Here is a 23,785-nt window from a genome sequence, read left to right as displayed (position 1 = left end):
GCTTACTCAGACTAATTGTATATGGTATCTAAAGTTTCTCCCACTCCTTCCCAAAATCAAATGTCTAACAAATAAGTCCAGTAGGCAAAGAACAAAAAAGTTATGCTAAACAGGCTAGCAAAGTTAAAGGAAGGCACTTGTTATTGTTATACACAAGACATACAGCGCAAAAATCTTAATATTGGGGGAATTTTAATCTCCACAAAGTCCTTATAAAAGAGTGAGTAACATCAGGGTGTTCAGAATTTTAATTGAATCGAGTAACTAAATTGGGTGTATCCACATCATAAACACAGCAGACAAAATAATATGGAATGTGGAAAGACAAGGTGGTATAAGTTCATCAAAGCGGAACGTAAACATTTGTGTAGATGGTGACACAAACTATTGGATGATCACTGTGAATGTCTGAGGTATTGATACAATGCAAATTTATTTAGATATTGTTGCTTTTTTTTAGGTGGAACAAGGGGTCGTACACGTGACTGAGTGTCAAAAGAGAGCCAATGTATTTTCCTGAGAGCATGGCAATAACCTGGAGTAGGTGGGTGGCGTTTGTTGATGTGCCCTCGAAGACAGTGAGCAGTATCCATCTACAGTGGAAGAAGCATGGACACCAAGAATCTCAGCAGCGGAACAGTGGCCGAAAGTCAATAATGACAAATCGGGACCGCAGGCATTTAGGGTGCCTAGCAATCACTAATAGGTTTCAAACGCATCATGAACTGCTCCAACAGTACAATGCCAGACCCAGCCACAATGTATCAGAACACTTCAGTGTGAACTGCATGGGTTACGAATTTTCAGTCGTATAGCCCATGTGCGTCCCAGGTTAACAACCATCCAAAAGAAACAGCGTCTGATATGGGCCAAACAGCATAGTCATTGAACAGTGGAGACTCACCATATTGTCTGATGAATCCAGATTGTTTATATTCCAATGATGGCCACACCAGGGTCATGAGGATGGCTGGGGAAGCATTCCAACCAGACTGTCCAATGAGCTGTGCAGAAAGGAGTTGGAAGTGTCATGTTTTGGTGGTTTGTTTCAAGTGCTGGAGCTGGACCCTTGGTCGAGGTGTCCAATCGCATGAAAGCGGTGGACTATGCGACATTGTTAAATCATGCGGTTTTGCCATTTGTCCAGTTTCTTAAAGACTAAGACCATCTCGTGGATCCACTGTTTCAGGCTGATAACTGTACTGTCCATCGCGCTAGGATTATGCAGGATTGGTTTGCAGAGCACCATACTGACGTGCCAAATGTCAATGGTCATGGAAGGGTGCAGTGCAATATGAATGTGATCCAGAGTCATATTTATAGCATAGCTCAGAAAATCCGAGCTGTCATTAAAGCAGGTGGTTATGGTAACGCCATATTAACGTCTAATGTGAGCATTCCATATTATTTTGTCTAGTGTGTTTATATCCCAGAGGAAAAATAACAATCGTCAAACTGCTACTACTGTAATTACTAGAAAATAAGTTACACTTACGATATTGTAAAATATAATCCAAAATTTATATAATGTGCTACCAAAATAAGTATTTTGTAATGTTAATAGATGTTTGCACAATTAACAAATGGAAACTTCAAGGATCAAAAGTACTTTTATAAAAATAAATGCAACTTTACAACTAAGAAGGTACATCTGGAATTTGTTTTTGAAACCTAATAGAGTAAAATATGTGATACAGGAATGGTTACATAAAAGATCTTCTAACAAGACTATGATATACAAATTCATAAAAGTAACAAACTTAAATATACAAAACATCTCTGAACTCTAAACTGTATTACTTTGGCAAATCTCAGCAAATTTTTTTACTGCGCTCTTTTCCTTTTATTTCAAAAGTTGCAGATACTTTTGATGCTGCATGAATTGTACCACTGTTAATTTTATGTTGAATGGAGGAAGGTGCACAATTGCTCTCAGTCTCAGTTTGATCCTCCAGTTCCTTCATGTCCTCTTCTCTAATAACTAGCGCCCTTCCAAGTGATTGCCCAACGATGCGACAGACTTCTTGGGCTTTGCGACGTGCGTTACTTACTGCATTAAGACATACTTCACGTCTGAAACAAGAGTACAGATCTAGTTTAAGAAACTGCAGGGAATATCCAATTCTACTTGTATAATAAAAATGTATTTAAACAATTTTGGTTTCAATAAAAAATATAATTTATTTATAGTGCACCCGCATATTCTACAACATTTTACAATTGAACAGACAAATCCTGGATGTGAACATTGATATAAATACCTTAATTTTTCAATGCTCTCTGGAGAATGATAGAACTGGGGTGAAGAGATACATACAGAATGGTCCAATTTTTCAACAAGCATGTTGCAAATGTCCTGCAGTTTTTCAAAATCCTTGAAAATAACATTAACCTGAAAATGAGGGAGGGAGGGGAAAAAAAAAAAACTTACTAAAATACACCCACAACCATATAATGAACAATGAAGAAAGCTATCAGTTTTAGCAGTGGTACTCAATCAACCAATAAGAAGCATTTAGGTAGTGCCAGTGAACGTCCTGATCATCAGCATACACCCCCCAGGCACTTCAATTGACACTGCTTTGGCAGGCTGCATCCATGTGGGTCTGCAGCTTTTTGTGCATGTGCGTTTACTGTACTCTGCATGTCACACACCTAGCAAATGAGTGCTACTGTCTGATTTCAACAAATCTGCATATGCGAACACAGTGCCAGTTTTCATATTTTAGGCTATGCACACTGATGTAACTTCAACTCCACATTGTCCCAATATGTAACAGAATACAGAAAATAATAAATAAACCACACATATTTGAAGTCCAGAAAAATATGCAAAATAAGTATAGTTAAGGTTTGTTTTTTTGTTTGTGTAAGTATGTTTGTTCATTGTATCTACAGATGTGCCCAGTTAGTTTGTCGCTCCATACAGCCATGTAGCATGCCATGCATCTTGCGCCACACAGTAGCCTTGAGTCGCGCCACACAATGTTTCTTAACGGAACGTAGCGTAGCGCTGGAAAAAAGTCATATCGTGTAATATAAATTTTTGGCCACCAGGCGGCACCTTTCCTAAACTACACAGCACATGCGTCAGGTTTCCAATGCATTTTCTGTATCACCGCCCGATGATTGACTGACAGAAGCTGTGATTCGGTACACTATAGTATAGCATTTTGGAATCAGGGCTGTAGAAGAATGTGTAATAAAGTATTAAATAATAACAGTACAGTATATGTGAGTCCTGTACGGTAAAAAAAAAAATATATATATATATATATATTATTTCATGGGCTCAGAGAGGGGTCACAGCCATGCACAGCTTTCACTGAGACATGATGAATGAGTTTACATGTACTGTACTAAAGGCATGACTCAGCAGCGCGAGCATCTTTTATGCAACTTTTTACCTTCAAATGAGTCTGAATCACACAGCGATGTGAATTGATAGCAGAAACAACTACTGCTGACTAAAATGATATGCAGCATGCCTATATTCTGTGTATCTGCTATATCTTCTATATTCGGGTGTATCTGCACGCGAAACGCTATGTTACACTAACAGCGACTGTAACACTTTAACGTAGTGATTTGCTTGCAGATACACCCATACTGGCTCACAGAGCATAGGCATGCTCCATATCATTTTAATCAGCAGAAGCTGTTTGTGCTAAAAAAAAAAAAAAAAAAAAAAAGAAGCATTTTAGGGTAAAAAGCCGCATAAAAGACGCTCGGTGCTACAGAGTCACACAGCATTCCTGTGACCTTAGACTGAAAACATTTCTGTCGACATCACACCACTTGACATTTCTGCTACAGAGTAGACATTATATTGTACACATAATGGGGCAAGTTTTTCATAAAGAGAGATCATTTCAGGTTCCATACTTTTAAAATACACTACTTTGCACTTCCATCCTCATTTCCTCCCTGTGTATGGCCACCCAGGTTCCTTCACCACCTCCCCCCACCATCACACATTACTATTCAACTTCACTGAGCTCATTGTATGGCTCCCCACCATCTATTCAATGCCGCCGCAAGCTGAGCCTGCTATTGACATTGTACACATTACCTGTTTTCATTTGCACACTTCACATCACATACACAACAGGTGCAGCTCTCCACATGGCTAGAGTGTGTGGGCTAGTGGTTAAGGTCTGCATCTTGGGGATTCGAATGCCATTCCATGGCTTATCTTTTGTTGTAGAAAACCACGGTATGCCACAATACAGCCATCACGTAACATTCCATGGCGCGACACAGGGGGACTGAATGGCGCGCTATGAGCAACAAACTAGCTGGACACATCAGTACATTATTTTTCATATTCACTGTGTTTATGTAGGCCACGTATGTGTTGTGCTGATTTTGCCTAAATAAAAATAGATTATACAATAAAAGTACGTATAGAAATAAAATGTGTATGGATACAGCGCTCTCCGTGAAATATGTATTATGAAATTGGAGAATGGGTAAACTTTGATTTATTTTGAGGCCCTGTTGATGAGTAAGGAAAAGAATAAAAAAATAAAAAGCAGACTTAAAAGAAAGCATATCACAACATTAAGGCTGTCTTCCAAAATTTGTCCTTGTAGCATACCAGCTAGAGTCACCAAATTTATTTATTTGTAAACAATGAAGATGGACACCCAAGCACAAAATTAATAAGCCAGAGATTACAAACTGAATATTCGTATAGAAGTTAACAATAAAATGTCCTAGGATTGATTAAGTCTCAACACAGCAAACATCCAAGAAGGAAAGTACTCATCCAATTCCTTGGGAAAAAAATCCTCTGTCAATTCCACTACAGGGAGGGTTTTGTGTGATTCCAGACACTAGTTATGGGTTGATCTTCAAACTCCCATCCACCATATATGTTTATGTAAAAATGGAGAAAGAAGGGCTACCATAGTGTATTACCATTTTTAATAGGAATCAAAAACATAAATTACATGGATAATATGATCCACCATACATAAGTACAAATTAAAGGCATACCAGATGGTGTGGATGTAGAGAATACACCTAAAATCGCTTGTATGGAAATCCACACTTCCTAGGAGCAGGAATCTGTAGTCATTCAACGGCATAGGGTAACCCTTAGGCAATCCCCACCTCCTGGATTCCAGCCTTATATCCAACAACACCAACGCATTTCAACTACGGACTGAGTCTTTTTTTTTTAAATACCCTCCCTCGGTTCCTCGGTGGTTGATACCACAAACACTCCTTAATTGATATATTTAAAAAAAATAGATAAATTCTGCGCTCTCAAAAATTATGGAGAATGCTGCTCAGTAAAACTGCAGTCCCCACCACATGTATAGTAGAAATAAAAAACAAATAAATACCAAGCGCAATTTCCTTTAGGGTACCAATAATTACATGAATGTCCACACACTGAAAGCAGCAGTGAGATAGTCCATACACCTTGCCAAGTCCTCTTTCTGGTGGTGGTTTTCTTTGTTAATTTCTCCAAAAAAAAGGGGAAGGAGAATAAACCATTCAGTGGATGCAAATCACTTGAGTGAAGTTATATTCCTTCCAACTCCTAAGATTAAGATGGTAGTCTCCCCTTAAATTCTTTTTCCAGTCTGATAACTTTCCTGGATGGAAGTTCTATGTTGTTCACTTGTACCTCAAAAATATTCATAAGAAGGGATATCCCATAGTGTAATTCTAAAGCAATTTATTACACATATAACATGAATACAAAATGCCCGCGTACCAGAATGGGCCTTCAGACCAAGGCAGGATGTAAAAGCATACATCAGTGGTCCTATGATCCGAATAAGGAGCACTTCAATGTAATACCTCTCAGTCCCTGTCCGAGTTCCCCAATGGCCACATTCTTTTCCAGTAACATTAACGCGTTTCAGCTGTCCGCCTTTGTCAAAGTGTAACTGCAGAGAGATCCTTCTGTCTTTAAATAGCCATAATAGCCACACCCTCTCCACTGTTAAGGAAGGTGTTTCCCATAAGATCCTATTAGCGGCGGGCACGTGGTCATGCGCCGGAGATGACATCACTAGTTCTTTGTGTGTCTATTCCCGGCGCAGCATGTCCAGTCCTAGAATGTTCCCTGCCTGAAGGTAACAGCTGGAAGTGACGTCCTATTGTCCGCGCGTCACTTCTGGCGCAGCCGGTCACCTCCACCACAAAAAGTCCCCTCTGATAGATGTTCCCCAATCGGAAGTGATGTCCATTCCGCACTGGGTCTACTTCCGGCTCCGTATGCCCCCTCACGAATTCCGGCATGGAGAGTTACTTCCGGCGCAGCCAGTCCTCCCAGAAATATGTCCCCCACCCGGACGTGAAACCCAATTCTTGGTGTGCCTACTTCCAGTTCTATATACCATACCTAAATGTGTTCCCCACTTTAGATCAAGGCAGCGGGGGTGAGTAATATAGGTTCCCACACCCGGAACATATTTTAATGTTCCCACTATGGAATGTAACCTTTTATCGAACAAAGGTGCTCTCTGTGCAAATCAATAGCATATAAATAACACAGCATAGCATATTAACATATAAAATATCTTCATAAAAGTATACAGAGAAAAGAATCCACCCCTTATTAAAAACCCAGATAGAAGGCATAAAAAAGGATAAATATCCTGTGACAAACCAAATAAATACATACTATTTCATAACATTCAATAGAATCAATAAAAGAATACATTAAAAAAAGAACCACTTCATTTCAAAATCACTATTCAAACCTTTAGGTTCAATGGTTTTAAAATCATAAATAAATACATCTCGGCTTGGGCTAGTGCTTTCTCACTCCCTTTAGTTCTCCAATTGCCTGATTATGTTTTTTATTCCAATCATAGATTTAATATTCGACACAGGTCATTTATGTATTTCTTTAAAATGCTGTGATACAGAATGTTTCTCAAAGCCCTTTTTGATATTGCGTAAATGTTTTGACCACCTATCTCTCAACCTTCTTTTAGTTTTGCCCACATATTGAAGGCCGCAACTGCATTCTATCAAATAGATGCAGTTGGTGCTATTACGTGTCATAAAATCTTTTATCTTATATTCTTGTTTTGTAATATTAGACCCCACCAATTCAACCTTCGTGGGTTGTTGTCTATGCGAGATGCAAACATAGCAGGATCCACATCTGTGGAACCCTATGTTCTTAATTTGTCCCACTTTCTACTCCTCTATTACACTCTTCACCAGATGGTTTTTAAGATTCAGTGCTTTCTTGTATATAAAACAGGGAATTGAAGGGATAATATCTTTAAGAACTGGATCTTGACTTAAAATGTACCAGTGTTTCTTAAAAACATGTTCAATACTGCAGTATTGGGAATTAAAAGTAGTGATAAAAAGGTAGGAAGGTTTGATCTCTGGTTTCTGTGTTTTTTTTGTCTTTATACTCTAAAGTTTTCTTGTGGTATTTCTTGCATACCATTTATTATTACATTAACATTATCTTCATCATATCCTTTAGTAGTGAATTTACATTTTAGTTCCTCAGCTTGTTCCTTAAAGACCTGATTATTGGTACAGTTACGACGTACCCTTTGTACTTGGCTTTTAGGGATGTTTTTCAACCATCTTGGATGATGGTGACTATTAACATTAATATAGTAATTACTATCCGTGGGTTTTGAAAAATTCCTTGTACATAGACCATTCCCTTCCTTATAAATAACTAGGTCTAAAAAGTTTACTTATTTTGCATTGATATCGTATGTTAAAACAATATTAAAATCATTCTTATTGAGTGTTCCACAGAAATTTTCCAAATCTTTTTAATTCCCAGTCCATATAAAAAAATGTCGTCTATATAACGAATCCATAGGGCAACCTGTTTTAAAAATGGGTTGTTATTCCAAATTACCTGATCCTCCCACCAGCCCATGAAAAGGTTACCATAGGCTGGTGCAAAGCGGGTGCCCATAGCAGTGCCTCCTTTTTGCATGTAATACATCCCTTTAAACCAGAAGAAATTATTCGTTAAAATAAATAAAATTCCTTCCTTAATAAAATTCAACAAATTTTAGTTAAAATTACTCTCTCTTTCCAATGTGCAACTGCCTCTATTCCAAGATTATGTTCAATGATTGTATATAGTGAACATACATTAGCTGTGACTAAAAAACAATCCGTAAGGCCTTCAATTCTTTTTACTTTTTTTATGACATCTATGGTGTCTTTAACTTATGATTTTAGTCCACCTACTTTAGGCTGGAGAAAAAAATTCACATAATGAGACAAATTGGAGGTGATCGAGTCCGTCACCAGCAATAGTGGGACGTCCTGGGGGGTTGTTTAAGTCCTTGTGGATTTTTGGGAGGACTTACATCACAGGGAGCACCGGTTCTTTTTTAATTAGGTACTCCCTTACTGTCTGAGAGATGGTGCCCTCTTTTTCATATTTTTCTAACATATTGAAGTATTTTTTCTCAATTTTGTTGCTAGGGTTACCTCTTAGAAGGGTGTAAGTATCTTTATCATTCAGTTGTTGAATTTCCTTTTCATATTTTTCCACGTCCATTACAACAACCCCTCCGCCTTTGTCGGCTGGTTTTATTATAATGTCCCGATTTTTTTCCAATTTAGTCATGGCCTCGAATTCCTCTTTACTTAAATTATGTTTAGTAGTTCTCTGTGGTGGAATTTTCTCAATCTCAGAGCAAACAATATAGTTAAAACTATTCACAAAGCAACCTCTATTAAAAACAGGGTTGAAAGTGGAAACACCTTTATCCTCCTCATACACACCTGATACATAGTGGGAACATTAAAATATGTTCCGGGTGTTGGAACCTATATTACCGACTCCCGCTGCCTTTATCTAAAGTGGGGAACACATTTAGGTATGGCATATAGAACCAGAAGTAGGCACACCAAGAATTGGGTGTCACTTCTGGGTGGGGGACATCTTTCAGGGAGGACTGGCTGCCGGAAGTCGTGTGGGGGCATACGGAGCAGGAAGTAGATCCAGTGCGGAATGGACATCACTTCTGAGTGGGGAACATCTATCAGAGGGGACTCGCTGTAGTGGAGGTGACCGGCTGCGCCAGAAGTGACGCGCGTACAATAGGACGTCACTTCCAGCTGTTACCTTCAGGCGGGGATCATTCTAGGGCTGGACACGCTGCGCCGGAAATAGACACACAAAGAACTAGTGATGTCATCTCCGGCACATGACCACGTACCCACCACTAATAGGATCTTATGGGAAACACCCTCCTTAACAGTGGAGAGGGTGTGGCTATTTAAAGACAGAAGGATCTCTTTGCAGTTACACTTTGACAAAGGCGGACAGCCAAAACGCCTTCGTGTTACTGGAAAAGAACGTGGCCGTTGGGGAACTCGGACAGGGATTGAGAGGTATTACATTGAAATGCTCCTTATCCAGATCATAGGACCACTGATATATGCTTTTACATCCTGCCTTGGTCTGAAGGCCCATTCTGGTACGCGGGCATTTGTATTCATGTTATATGTGTAATAAATTGTTTTAGAATTACACTATGGGATATCCCTTCTTCTAAATATCTTTGAGGTGCAAGTGAACAACATAGAACTTCCATCCAGGAAAGTTATCAGACTGGAAAAAGAATTTAAGAGGAGACGACCATCTTAATCTTAGATGTAAGTAACAATATTATAACTTCACTCAAGTGATTTGCATCCATTGAATGGTTTATTCTCTTTCCCCTTTTTTTGGAGGAATAAATTAACAAAGAAAACCACCACCAGAAAGAGGACTTGGCAAGGTGTATGGACTATGTCACTGCTGCTTTCAGTGTGTGGACATTCATGTAATTATTGGTACCCTAAAGGAAATTGCGCTTGGTATTATTTGTTTTTTATTCCTTAATTGATCTTTAACAGCACATTATTCAATAAGAAGACCTTTCTATTATGTACAGGATCTTAGTATACCAGTTCCATTGTTAAAAACCAGACCAATATGTTTAAAAGAGCAAAGAATGACACTTTAAAAGCGCCCATGCTGCGGTGGAACGCAAAACAGCATAACTTCCGGTCCGGCGGTGACACACGTGTCACTTCCGGTACCGGACGGAGATTTAATGAATAGTCAACATATCCTCGGCCGTGCTCCCTAGTGTTCACTGGTACTGCCGAACTCGTTCTAGATCTGCAAGGAGGTTTTACTTTCCCTTGTTGGCTTAATAGTAGTACTTCCGGAGATCGTGAACTGTTTTCTCATCACTTCCGGTCTATACATATAGCGCTAATCACCATATTTAAAATGGGATCTGCAGTCTACAATCAAAAGGTGTGCCCATAAAGGGGAGGTACAAGAAAATAGAAGATGAAGATAATGGGGACCCACACAATGCATTAAGATTGATCTTAAAAACACTAAAATAGGGACTAGCTCCATCGGTAATAACTTAAAAAATGAAAAAGGGATATGGAAAATGATTCCATCTGACACAACAGGGAACTAAGATGGATAATGAGAAATAGTGAGAGCAGAGATCACATAAAAATACATAAAAACCATAAGAATATATCAAAAATTTGTTTGGTATGTAAAAGTCCTACATACCAAATAGACTCCACACCGGTGGAAGACCTTGGTCTTAATTCTACCAGTTCTCTTAGGTGGGATAGCACTTTTAACCATTTTATTCCTAATATTGGGTGCCTTCCTGTAGATGAACTTAGGTCTAGAAGAAATTACTGGCTAAAGAACAGGATCTCTAGTTAATAGATTCCAGTGTTTCCTGACTATCCTCTCCACTTCTTTGTGATGTACATTAAAAGAAGTGATAAACGGTAATGAAAAATCTTTAGAAATATCTTCTTGGCGAGAAGTTGATTTCAAAAAGTCTTCTCTAGTTTGAGTGACCATTTCTTGTATTCGTCATCTATATCCTTATCTGTATAACCTTTCAAAATGAATCTATTTTTATAGGTTTTCACTTGCTCTTCAAACACTAACTTCAGAGCAGTTTCTTCGGATTCGTCTAACTTGGCCCTTTGGGATATTTTTCGGCCAAGTGGGATGATGATTACTATTGATGTCTATATATGCATTGCAGTCAGTCGGTTTGCAATAATTACGTGTTTTTAACAAGTTGTTATCTACATAAAATGGCAAGATCTAGGAAATTGACCTCAGTTTTACTGGAATTATATGTTAAATCTATATTAAAAACATTGTTTTCTAAAACTTTTTCAAAATCTTCTAATAAAGCCTCTTCACCCTTCCATATAAACCAGATATCGTCTATAAATCTGTACCAGTGGATTATGTTCTTCCAAAAAGGGTAGTTATTCCAAATCGATGTCATCTCCCAAAGACCCATGAAGAGGTTGGCATACGAGGGCGCAAATTGAGTGCCCATTGCAGTCCCTCTTATTTGCATGTAGTACTTCTCTGAATACCAGAAAAAGTTATTCTTTAGGATAAATTCTATACCCTCCACAAGAAATAGAATTTTATCTTCCTATATCTCTCCTTCACTCAGGAAGTGATTGAATGCCTCTATACCTTTGGTGTGTTCGATCATGGTGTATAAGCTCTTAACGTCGGCAGTAACTAAAATTAAATCATCTTCCCATTTCAACCTATTAGTTTGGTACGAGTCTGTTTGGTATGTATATAAACGTATATGGTGGACAGGAGTTTGAAGATCAACCCATAACCAGTGTCTGGAATCACACGAAACCCTCCCTTTAGTGGAATTAACATAGGAAATTTTTCCAAGGAATTGGATGAGAACTTTCCTTCTTGGATGTTTGCTGTGTTGGGACTAACCAATCCTAGGACATTTTATTCATAACTTCTATACGAACATTTAGTTTGTAATCTCTGGCTTATTAATTTTGCACTTGGGTGTCCATCTTCATTGTTTGCATTTCTTCTTTGGGTATTTATAGGGATTACCTTGTGACACCTGGTAGCTGCATTTGGTGAAGCACAGATTCCTATACCTTTTCTTTATAAAACTATTAGACTAAACTGAAATTATCACATGCATTCTGCCGAGCAACCACTCTGATTTCAAATATATGGAATTTTGATTGGGTTGGGTGAAATATTTTGACTGGATGAGCTCTGCCTGGAAGTACAGATATTGGTCAGAATAAAAACCCTAGATATACTAATAAAATCTGCATTTCAATGGTGGTATGCTATGAGTAAAATAGGTCATACATATGGTCTTGAATTTGCAGTGTATATACAGAGCATTTAAAAGAAAATCTCTTAATTCTAAATGTAGGGGCATAGTCAATTAGCCGTGGGGTTTCCCCCGTGACTAAGTGACTAATTCCAGGCCAAAATCCCTGTGGCGCGGGGAAAAGCTATTCCAATAAATAGCCTTTTTCCTGTGCGGAAAAATCAGGATTCACGCGTAGAAACACACTGATTCCGCGTAAACTGCGGAATCAATTGGTGGGTGGTTTTTTTTGCCCCCCCCCGCCCTTCTCCCCCACACGAGAGAGCCTGGTTTGGTGTTTTGGGATTTTTTTTCTTACCTCGCACCTCCATGAGCTGCGAGGTGAAGTCCGACTGTAGGGACTCAAACGCGAGGAATCCCCACTAATTGAATAGGTCCAGTGCGGCAATTAGCCACGGGGTTTGCCCAATAACTGGGTGAATTTGGAGTGAGTACTACAATAGTTTTTTTCGTAGTGTATGTGTGTGAATTTGTACTGCACAGAATGTGACCACATGCATATTCAGATCCATTAGCATTTTGCATGCATTAAAGCTTACGACAGGAGCAGCTTCAAGGGGGGGGGGGGGGGGGGGAAGTTTTCTGATATAGGCAAACTTCAGTAAGGGCATGTCCACCCAAAAGCAGACCAGCAAGTAAGCGCATATATGCCTGTGCGGAGGTGTACTTTTGCACCAACTATAGAGCAGGTACAAGCAGACACTGATGATTGTGACATATAGTAAACTAGGTCCATACAGTATATGGTCAATACAAAGCCATATGCTTTTTGAGAGACTATTTTTCTGTGCACTTTGCTTTTGAGTAATTTACACACATATTACTACTAACTATACATCATCCCCAATGACTGTCAGGAAACTAAGGAGTTACCCTGTATGGTGGAGTTTGTCAAACTAATGGAGCATACACACGGTCAGATTTGTCAGATGAACGATTTTACCAAAGATCTGAGCGATTTTTGACTGCATTAAAATGAATGGAATCGTTCAAGTCTGACTGCAAACATATCAGATGTCAGATATTTTCCTTCGGATATGAACGATTTTTAAAATAGTTATCATTCAGATCTGAAGAATAATCTGACAGTGTGTATGCACCATAAGGCTCTCCAGCTGTTTTAAAGCTACAAGTTCCAGAATAGTGCGTTTAACTCCTGTAAAAGCACCTATGATGCCTGTACATGTCCTGGCACTCCTAAGTCTCGAGACTTATGGCAAAAGGATAAAACAAAGAAGTGGTTGTCTCTGCTTGAAGTTTAATAATGTTCTGTGATAAGATAAATTAGAGTACCTGGTTAATATGGTGACAGTTGAAAAACAGCTCACATGAATCCTATGCGTACAACAGGAAGTTATAAAGCAAACCTGCTAGAGGGAAGCAGGAAACGTCCAGGAACTGATATGCATGTATAATACTTGGACTGTAATAGTCACGCACACTAATAATGTATATTTGTGAGGTCTTATTAGTTACTGGGAAATCTGCAATACATGAGGTTCTAACTGTAGGGTTAATCATGAGATAGGATAGTGTTAAAAGGCTGACTCAGAAATTCAGACCCGGACGCAAGCCACGATCGCATGCTATGGCCGATAGTCACCTGTATGCGTCGCAGTGCGCGATCCAGTCACTGCGATTGGGAATCATTGCGCTTGTAGTACACAGACTGAGCGCTAATTTTAGTGACAGTGCCGTTTGTGGGTAGTGTCACAGGATGGTCTATGACACTACCCACTTGTCTAAAGTTTCAGCTCCGATTGCAGCCCACTTGTCTTGTAGCAACTTCTCTTGTAGGTATCTTGCATCTGTCCAGATAATGCCAAAGGAGTTCAACTGGATTGCAATTAGGGCTCTGTGATGGCTAAACCACGTTCTTCAGCACCTGTTGTCGAGGTTTTTACTAGAGGTATGATTTGGGACGTTATCTTGCTGTAGTGTGAAACCACGACCAATAAGGCGGGTTTCAGGAGGGACGGTATGGCGCACCAGGATGTTGTGGTAGCGTTTGGAGTCCAAGATCACCAACCGCACCACCTCCGAAACATTCCCAAACATAATGGAACCTCCTCCATGCTTGACTCTGATAAATGCAAGCAGGAAGCATGTGCTCGCCTGTTGCACGACAAACGAACTTGAGCCTCTTGGTCCCAAACACCTCAAACTTTGATTTGTCTGTGGAAAAAACCTTCTTCCCCTGACTAGTGGTCCAGCTCATTTGCTATTTTGCCCACAATAGCCTCTTCCTGTTATTTATGGGCCTAAGCAATGGTTTTTGGACTGCAACACATGATGTCAAGCCACCAACTACAAGGCAGCGTTTGATGGTCGCGATTGACTCGCTTTTTGTCTTAGTTTCCATCAGAGCAGTACAGATCTGAATAGCTGTTTGGAATCTGTCCTGTTTGGAACACACACTGATAAATGTATCCTATTTTGTGGTCATGAGAGGTTGTCCAGGTCATGGGCGATTGTTTACAGTGTATCTATTGATGGTACACTGCACGCCACCAAGACGAGTAATTTCACCCAACCTATGCCCTTCATTTCTCAAAGCAACTATGGTAGATCGCTTTTTGATTGATAACTCCTTCCTGGGAGCCATTTACACGTTTTCACAAGTGTTCACAGTATCACAATACAAGGTGAACACCGGAATTCTTCTACTATGTATGTGTTGACGAATCGGTTTCAAAACAGCATTGGGCATATATCCGATGTCACTTCGAGCACCACGTAACCTTGCAGGCCTAATTTGTTTATTTTTAGGGATCTGACATTATCCGGCTGTTAGCATACCTCCCAACTTCTTTACCTCAGGAAGAAGGACCTTTCCGCACTGTGCAGCTACGTGCTCGAAGTTCCCGTCTGAAGTGTCCCAAGGACACTCCAGGCAGCACTGCTGCATAGATTGTGGCTACAGGGTGCCATTCTAGGCACCCTGCTAACCAGATGAGGCTAGCAGAAAAAAAGCTCCGAGGGCAAGACCAAATGATTCCGCGGGCCTTATACGGCCCCCGGGCCTGTGGTTCCCCATCCCTGTACTAATGGATCAGGAAGGAAATCATGGGTAGCATAATCTGTTCATTGCTGAAACAGTCCTTGAGATTGTCTGGTATATGCTTGATTTTATGCAGCTATTAGCAATCGGTGTGGCTAAAATGGACGAACACATTAGAAAGGGATGTCCACAAAATATTGCCATATAGCCTAGTTAGAGAGAGTATGGCAGTATGTATCTGCCAGCCTGAGGGCAGACAGTGACACAATGCCTACATCACATCTGTTCTAGGGAAGCCAGTAGTAATTATAATCCACTCAGAGGAGCAGAAACAAAAGCCAGCACATAGATGTTTGCAGCTGTAGGCTTGCATGTGAATGTGAAGCTTCCTTAGTTTGACACACTATTCTTACCTCAGCTTCCATTTGATAGGTGTTAGCTGCTCTTTGCATTTCTTTGGAAATGGTCATGTTTTCATCCTAGGAAGAAGAAAAGGAATGCTTAGCCAAAGCTAAGTTTATACAAAGGCTGGATATTTTTAAAGAGCTAAACTTGGACTTGAGGTGCGTACACAGGACATTGTAATCGTACAGTAGTTCCTGATCCCTTGTAGTGCCTACACTGAACGGTATGTCGCTCAGTGTAGGCACCCTCCATTATCCTTGAACATGGTCAATCTGTCGTTATCGGCAGATTAGCCTACATGTTCAGGCGATGGACAATGTCGGGAATGACCAGCGGGAGCACGCATCACTGGTCGTTTCCGACATTGTAGTGCACGATTTGTGCATGATTATGATGTCATAATCGTGCAATCGCTCAGTAAAATTGCCAAGTGTACGTACCTTTAGATTGCTCAGCAATGGAAGAAATTTACCATACTTTTATACAGTATGTCCACAATTTCAGGATCATATATTTATGGAGTGTCAAATGTACTATTTGCAACTCGTTTTGAAAGACCCTCTACTCAACACAATACTTACAACAATCATAAAATGTTCAGTGTGAACCAACTTAGTGAGGGCAGGAAGCCATCTAAAAGGGTACACTCTACTACAGGGGTTCCCAACCACGGTCCTCAAGGCACACTAACAGTCCAGATTTTAAAGATAGCCAAACTTGAGCACAGGTGACTTAATTAGTATTTCAGTTACTGTGATTTAACATCTGTGCTCAACCATGGATATCACTAAAACCAGTGTACCTTGAGGACCGAGGTTGGGAAACACTGCGCGAAACACTGCTCTTCTGTGTGCCACTGCTAAAAAGGGGTTGAAGTTGTTGGGTTAAAATAAAAAGAGGCGATACCGTGTAAAAAGTTTCCATGAAAACTGAAGGCCTCGAGAATATGGCGCATGAAAGACCAGTCCGCTCTATCTAAGGCCTTTTGTGCATCTACTGCCAGCAATGGAGCGGGATAAAGAGATCTTGTTTGTCAAGAGAATAAGGTATTTGTAAGTATTACCTGCTGCTTGGTGACCAGAGGTAAAGCCCACTTTGTCCAGGTGGACAAAGGAGGGAATAACTGATGCCTGACAGGAGATCAAGATTTTTGCAGAGATTTTAAGCTCCAGATTGAATAATGAAATCAGCCTATAGCAGAGGTTCCCAAGTGTGGTCCTCGAAGGCTCCCCAACATTTCAGGTTTTAGAGATATCCATTGTTGAGCACAGGTGGTTAAATCAAATTGCTGAGGTACTAATTAAGTCAACTGTGCTCAACCATGGATATATCTAATACCTGAACTGTTGGGGAGCCTTGAGGACTGCCTTTGGGTATCTCTGGCTTATAGCAGGACAGGTAGGGGTTGACTCTGTAGAATACTGTTGGTGTTTGTTTGGTCATCTTGTGGTTGTGTAGATATCATGGGGAGTATGTTTGAGGATACTCTTGTGATCGGTGTAGATTAAGGGGTGTGTTTTGGAGTCTTTTTGTGGAGTGCATAATGAACTGGTACCTACTTGGCATCCGATGAAGAGAGAGGAAGCAGACGGTATCAATTGCCGTCGGGTATATGGAGGGCCTGATGGGAATATACAGTATATGGGGAGGGCTGAGGGGCATTTAAGCAGCATGTAGAAAGTTACATTATGATGGTACCCGGAAAATGTGAGGTAATACCCCTAATTTCTTTCATTGCTAATTGTGGATTGGTATTCTCCAATATGCTTGATTAGTTTTAGTTTGTTCTCTACTGTGGTTAACAAAAAGTCAAGTAGAGGCAGTAAGGTAGAGTACAGAAATTAGGTCATCCCTCCACCCAATTTTCAGATAAGCACCTAGCTATTCATACCTGTCTTAGAGTGCATCTTAGTAGATAAATGTGTATATAAGTAGGCTTGCCATATTATTTTCTTTCATTTGGGACACGTGAATTACACAGGCTCTGTGGCTGATTAAACCAGGTGAAATGGAGACTTCAAGTCAGCCAGCCACAGAACCTGAGTAAAGCTGGGCATACACTATACAATTTTCTGTCAGATATCTGTCCAATCTGGTTGGTTGGAATGAAAACCTGGTAATGTATGGGAGCAAATGACAGTCGTTCATATGGTTTTAAACATTGAAAAAAGGACAAAAAAAAATTCTAATTGGTTACATTTGTGTGTTTTAACCAATTTGTCTGAACAGCAATTTTTGGCTATTTTCCAGTGTTTGTGAGCATATGGACGATTGTCATTTGCTCCCATACATTACCAGGTTTTCATTCCAACCAGCCAGATTGGACAGATATCTGACAGAAAATTGTATAGTGGATGCTCAGCTTTAAGCTACCTACACACTATACAATTATTGGGCCGATTTGTGAATAATCGGGTGATCGGCCTCATTTACTGTATCAGCGTCTCACCGATAAAACTGTTAGAAAACATCCACAAACGCATTCCTTCAATCATATGATCTGTCAAGAACGTAAATCTCTGCCTCAATTTCCCGATATCAAGCAATGTTACTGTGTGTATTCTTAATAATCTGACCATATTCCCTGTTCTCCTGCCACTATGTCATCCTCCTTGTGGGCGTACATATGCAAAATCAGTGTGGTGTGGTGAATAATAATCGGTAGCTTCTAATAAAAAATTGCATAATGTGTAGCACATTGGGGTTTTCAATTTTCCTGAAAAATCGGCACGTTCCTCATCCCGATCAAAAAACATCTGACAGTGTGTAGCTAACTTCATTTATATGTGTCCAGAATTAAAGGTCTGATATGGCAAACCTATATGTAAGTGAAGAACAAGAAGTGGACGGGTAAACCTTCTAGCTTTATGTTAAAACAGAGACTGAAATGGAGCAGCCAGCATTTTCATTCTGCATAATGGAATGAGAGAGAGAGAATCACTAGTGTAGACCTAAACTCTTCTTAAATAAAGTGTAACACAATCACAAATGCTGAAGCTAGATATGCTTGACTTAAGAAGCAGATTTAAAACATCCTCTTGGTAAGTAGTCCCATCCACAATAATAGTTATGCAGATACAATGTTAACAAATTTGTCTTGCTCATAGGGCCTTATTCAGCACGGATCGCAAGATTGCACATGCACGAGGCCGCTGCAAATGAATGCGATCGCAGCACTATATCAAGATGCCCACCACTGTATAAAGCTGCCCACTTCCCATTACTTACATCCGCAATACCTTTGCAAGACTGCGAAAACATCAGGTAACATCGGACCCATATGCACACTTGTGGTTGAGCAGACCTCACTCACAAACCGCTAAACTTCCTGTCTGTATCTAGAGCTCAGGCTGTGTATACCGTCGCAGGGGCTTAATTATGCACGCCCCTGTAATAACGTTCAAATGCACTGGCACGCCTACGTTTATCAGACCACCCCCCACCCCTGTCACCACCCACAAATGGTACTGCCTGTCAATCACTCTGCGTAGCCACTGCGATGCGCAGTACATAACCGGCCGATTGCGTGCGTATTCGCAGTTGCGATCCTTGCTGAATCAGGCACATAACTAGTATCTAGTGTTCACTCTAGCACCCTGCACTGGTTAAAACCCGTGCAGTTCCTCTTTCCTGCTTCGGGTGTCACTCGTTGCTCTGGTGCTTCTAACAAACAAACTGCTACATTTCAGCAGTGTTGCATCAGCTGAGTGCTAGAAGCACCAAAATACAGGGCGACACCCCACGCAGGATAGAGAAACTGCATGGGTAGTGACAGGTGCAGGGTGCTAGAATGAAGACTAAGTACCCATGAAGCACAACTGAGCTTGTTCTGATCACTTATTCAAAAGGGGTTGGGTACGAGATGCCGGCGCTGAGAATCCCGCCGCCACCCCGACAGGGTTAGGATACAGACACCTGCCGGTAACTATCCTAACCCTCCCCACCACAGCCTAAACCTAACCATCCACCCTAGTGCCTAACCCTAACCCCACTACTTACCATCGGGATGCTGGCGCCAGGATTCTGAATGGTGTTGGGATTCCGGCGCCAGCATTCTGAGTGCTGCCATCCCGACCGCCAGGATTTAAACTACATCCAATTCAAAAGTTCCCTGCTATAGCACAGCATTGTGTTGGAAGATGCAGGCAGCAATGGGTAGACTCAAGAGGTGGATCTGTCTTTCTCTTGTTAATGCTGCTGGATCTCTTTCTCAAAGAAAGAAGGGGAAAAAGGGAAAGAGACCTTTCAAGAGAATGCTTATATAGAGATAGGAGCTTTCAGTGGATGCCTGTAAGCTGTTCACCTTTGCTCCCTATGTACTAGCTATAATTATAGATTCTGGATAGCAATCACTATGGACCATCTCCATACTTCAAGCAGTAGAAGTGTTACAATTAATTTGAAGACTCAATGATGCTCATCTAGTCCTGTGAGTGAATTATATTTTATATGTTGCTAATGTTTTATTCAAGATAATTTGTGTTAGCATTGCTGGGTTTCTCCTTACTTTTGCATTTACATGAAGCAGTGCTGGAAGTTCACAGTTCAAGTGCTAGATAAGAATGCTCTAAGCTGAAACCACCACACAGCCTATTATCCCAGATGAAAGAAACCTAAGACCAATTTGTATACATAAGAGTTATGCAAAAAGTTTATGACTATTTAGCAGAGGCAACAACTTAAATTATCATTTGTGCTATTTACATTAGTCGACTGTAAATTACAAATGTTATCACCACTATTACCTAATCAGTGAGAAAATATACACTATATAAAGAATTTCCATCTCATGTACTCCGTTGTGCAGGTTTTGTTGGCCCCCTTACCTTAGGGGCCAAGCAAATGGAGGTAGCACTACACGTTGCCACTGCTACAACTACATGGAGGAATTGTACTCACAAAATGGTATAGATCAGGGGTCTTCAACCCGTGGCCCGCCGATGGTTACTGTAGTGCAGACCGCAGTAAGTGCAGTCTGCACTACACACAGAAACAAACACACCGCCGCCAGCAGCAGTGTGTGTTTTGACAGCCAGCCAATGAGAGTCAGACAGACTCTCATTGGATGCTACGCCCACTGCAGGAGCCGGGCTAGAACTCACTCATGAGCTCCATCTTCCGGCTCCCGCAATGGGTGATGGGAGAGACGTCATGATGTCTCTCCCATAATTCAGAGCGGGCCGGCCCGGGAGGACGGAGGAGCGGACGGCGGCGGGAGCAGGGATTCAGGTGTTTTTTTTTTTTTTTCGTATGTGTGTGTCTTTGTCTGCACTGCTGGGAGGGGGGACCACTACTGGGGGCACTGCATCAGTGGGGACTACTGGGGGGTTCCATGGATGGGTGGGGACTACTGTATAGGGAGGAGGTGGGACTACTACTGGGGGCACTACATAGGGGGAACCACTACTGGGGGCACTGTATAAGAAGCACCTCATAGGGGTCTTCACTACTGAGGGCCTATATAAGGGGGACCACTACTGGGGGCAATGCATAGGGGGGACCACTACTGGGGACATTATATAAGGGGCACTGCATAGGGGGAACCACTACTGGGGGCACAGCAGGGGTGACCACTACTGGGGGGACTGTATAAGGGGGACCAGTACTGGGGGCACTGTATAAGGAGCACTACTGGGGGCACTGCATAGGGAGGGGACAACTACTGGGGGCACTGTATAAGGGGGACAACTACTGGAGGCATTGCAGAGAGGGGCAGTTATGGGACATAATTACAATTGTAGGAGAGGGCAGGTCATAATTGTGTGAGGAGGGGGCAGAGTTTAAATACTGCAGTATAGCTTAGTGGCCCTCGGCTTCGTTTAATTTTTTAATGTTACACACACTGCCTTAAAGGTTGAAGACCCCTGGTATAGATCCACCAGCAACACATTATTCTCCACTGCATTTACTGAATGCAAACTTGGCACATGAACTTCTACAGATGACCATGAGAAACGCTTTGTCTGTAGTTGCTGCATGACAGTTTATCCTAATTGTGCTTCCAGTATGCAATGAGTAAAGATTAAGCATTTATTTTATGGTCAATCTTTTCTATGTTGGGTTCTGCTATGACTAAGCTCACCTCTGTGTGAAGACCCCTATGTGCTTGAGGTACGTTGCGGTTCAGGGCAACGTACCTCAAGCACATATAAAACTGGCCAATGCCAGGGCCGCCATCAGGGGGGGACTGCTGGGACTGGAGGCCCGGGCACTTAGCAGAAAGGTAGGGGGTGCGGCTCTTGCAGTGCCCTCCCCGACCCCATTCCCACTTTCCCCCACACAACTACATCGTTTGTTGCATTTTTTATTTTTACGGAGAGCAGCAACAGCACTTCTGCTGTCTCCTTCAGATTAGGTTGAGCCGTCGGCGAGCACAAGGACCCGCCACGGCTCTAACAGCTGTGTTCCATCCTGCACCGATGCCCCGGATAGGAGACGGCACTGCAGTGGCACGCGAAGCAGGTAAGTTCAAATGCACTGCCAGCAGGCAGTGCTGTGCCTTTAAAAGAGGGAGCGGGCTCGATACACAGAAGGGGCCTGGCTGGACACTCATTAAAGGGGGGCCTGGCTGCACACTCATGAAAAAGGGGCATGGCTGGACTCTCATTAAAGGGGGGCCTGGCTGCACACTCATGAAAAAGGGGCATGGCTGGACTCTCGAGAAAGGGGGGCCTGGCTGAACACTCATGAAAAGGGGGCGTGGCTGGACACTCATTAAAGGGGGGCCTGGCTGCACACTCATGAAAAAGGGGGCCTGGCTGGACTCTCATGAAAAGGGGGCCTGGCTGGACACTCATTAAAGGAGGGCCTGGCTGCACACTCATGAAAAAGGGGCATGGCTGGACACTCACCAAAGGGGGGCCTTGCTGGACACTCTCCAAAGGGGGGCCTGGCTGGACACTCACCAAAGGGGGGCCTGGCTGGACACTCACCAAAGGGGGGCCTGGCTGGACACTCACCAAAGGGGGGCCTGGCTGGACACATTAGGGGGGGTTGGTTGTACACACATTAGGGGGCCTGGCTGGATACAGAGAAATGGAGTCTGGCAGGATGCACATACAGCAGGGACTGGCTGAAACCAGAAGACGGCAGACTAGATATTTTTTGGGCAATATTTTTTTTAGTTATAAGGTAGCGGGGTAGGGGGGGGGGGGCTGACAATTTTGTCAGTCCTGGGCCCCACAATTTCTGATGGCAGCCCTGGCCATGACTATGTAACCTTATGTTTTTTAGGGCAATTACTTCGCATTACTTCTTAATTGATGCGTCCTTCGTATTTTAAGGCAAGCTAACATATTTATGTACTGTCTTCCTATATATTTCTGCATCTCTTGCTGTGCATATGGAATATATATACTGTCACTACCACTTTTATAATAACTACAGTTAGCAAGGCTTGTCCCATTTGTTATTCCACCTTGCCCATATGACCAGTGCTGTGTTCTCACCATGACGCCCTTCTGGCGCAGGCACTGCGCAATGTACTCCAATCGCCTTTGGACGCTACTTCTCGCCTCCGTCGCTGCCCCTTTGCTACTTGTGACCCGAAAACACACACGGGCTGTGTCTGGTGCAGCGCTTAGCACTGCTGTCCCGGTAACCTGGACCTCCCGTCTTCCTCTCTGCCCAATCACTAAACCCGGTGTGTTTTCCTCTTCCTCTACAGCCAGGTTCGTAATGTCCGCCGGCTGCACGGAGGCGATGAAACGTGAGACTGGCGGCAGAGTGGCCATTACTGATACTGAGCCGTTGCCACGGTAACAGAAGCTGCGTACCCAGCCACGCGTCTGCTTGGGCTCTGTGCGCAGAACCGGCGTGTGACGCACTCAGGCTTTTACGTAATATACGTAAACTCATCGTAACCGGCCAAGGCTGCAGCTTGGGGGGCTCCACTTCTGCGTACAGTGACACGCAATAAGGAAGCTTGATGTAGTAATATTATCTATACAGTTACGTCACAAGAAGGCAGATATATTGCTGTGTGTCCTGGATTAGTAAAATGCACTTGATAAAGATTAAAACCAGGACCATTGGTAGGTTAATTACTAATCCTAAAATTAGATGCAATTTTACGGTACATCACTGCAACGAATCAAACACTTGATTGTATTATCTAATATGTTCTTGGAGCTTAAGGATTTTTTTGATTGGTTACTATGATATAGTAACCAATCGGAAGCCCGACAGT

At 41.9% G+C, this 23,785-nt stretch overlaps 1 protein-coding gene across 1 annotated transcript; it reads right to left on the bottom strand.

Moving 5' to 3' along the window:
* Window positions 1-203: 203 nt before the first annotated feature.
* On the bottom strand, window positions 204-23,426 carry IRAK1BP1 (interleukin 1 receptor associated kinase 1 binding protein 1). Its single transcript, XM_088470534.1, has 4 exons — window positions 23,046-23,426; window positions 15,606-15,671; window positions 2,262-2,392; window positions 204-2,073 (listed from the first exon to the last, which is right to left on the bottom strand). The coding sequence occupies exons 1-4, from the start codon at window positions 23,328-23,330 to the stop codon at window positions 1,812-1,814; spliced, it is 744 nt and encodes a 247-aa protein (XP_088326660.1). The 5' UTR covers window positions 23,331-23,426; the 3' UTR covers window positions 204-1,811.
* Between the last annotated feature and the right edge of the window lie 359 nt (window positions 23,427-23,785).

Source organism: Taudactylus pleione, unplaced genomic scaffold (genome assembly GCF_031769625.1).
Source record: "Taudactylus pleione unplaced genomic scaffold, aTauple2 ptg000015l, whole genome shotgun sequence".
NCBI lineage: Eukaryota > Metazoa > Chordata > Amphibia > Anura > Myobatrachidae > Taudactylus > Taudactylus pleione.
Note: the sequence above shows the minus strand (reverse complement) of the source record. Positions and strands in the feature narration are given on the sequence as shown.

Excerpts from the sequence above, each read along its gene's own strand:
- IRAK1BP1 (XM_088470534.1), bottom strand. The coding sequence starts at position 23,330 with ATGGCCACTCTGCCGCCAGTCTCACGTTTCATCGCCTCCGTGCAGCCG. Across the intron at positions 15,672-23,045 it reads TGCGCCAGAAGGGCGTCATG|GATGAAAACATGACCATTTC; the intron begins GTGAGAACACAG and ends TCTTCTTCCTAG. Across the intron at positions 2,074-2,261 it reads GAGAGCATTGAAAAATTAAG|ACGTGAAGTATGTCTTAATG; the intron begins GTATTTATATCA and ends CTCTTGTTTCAG.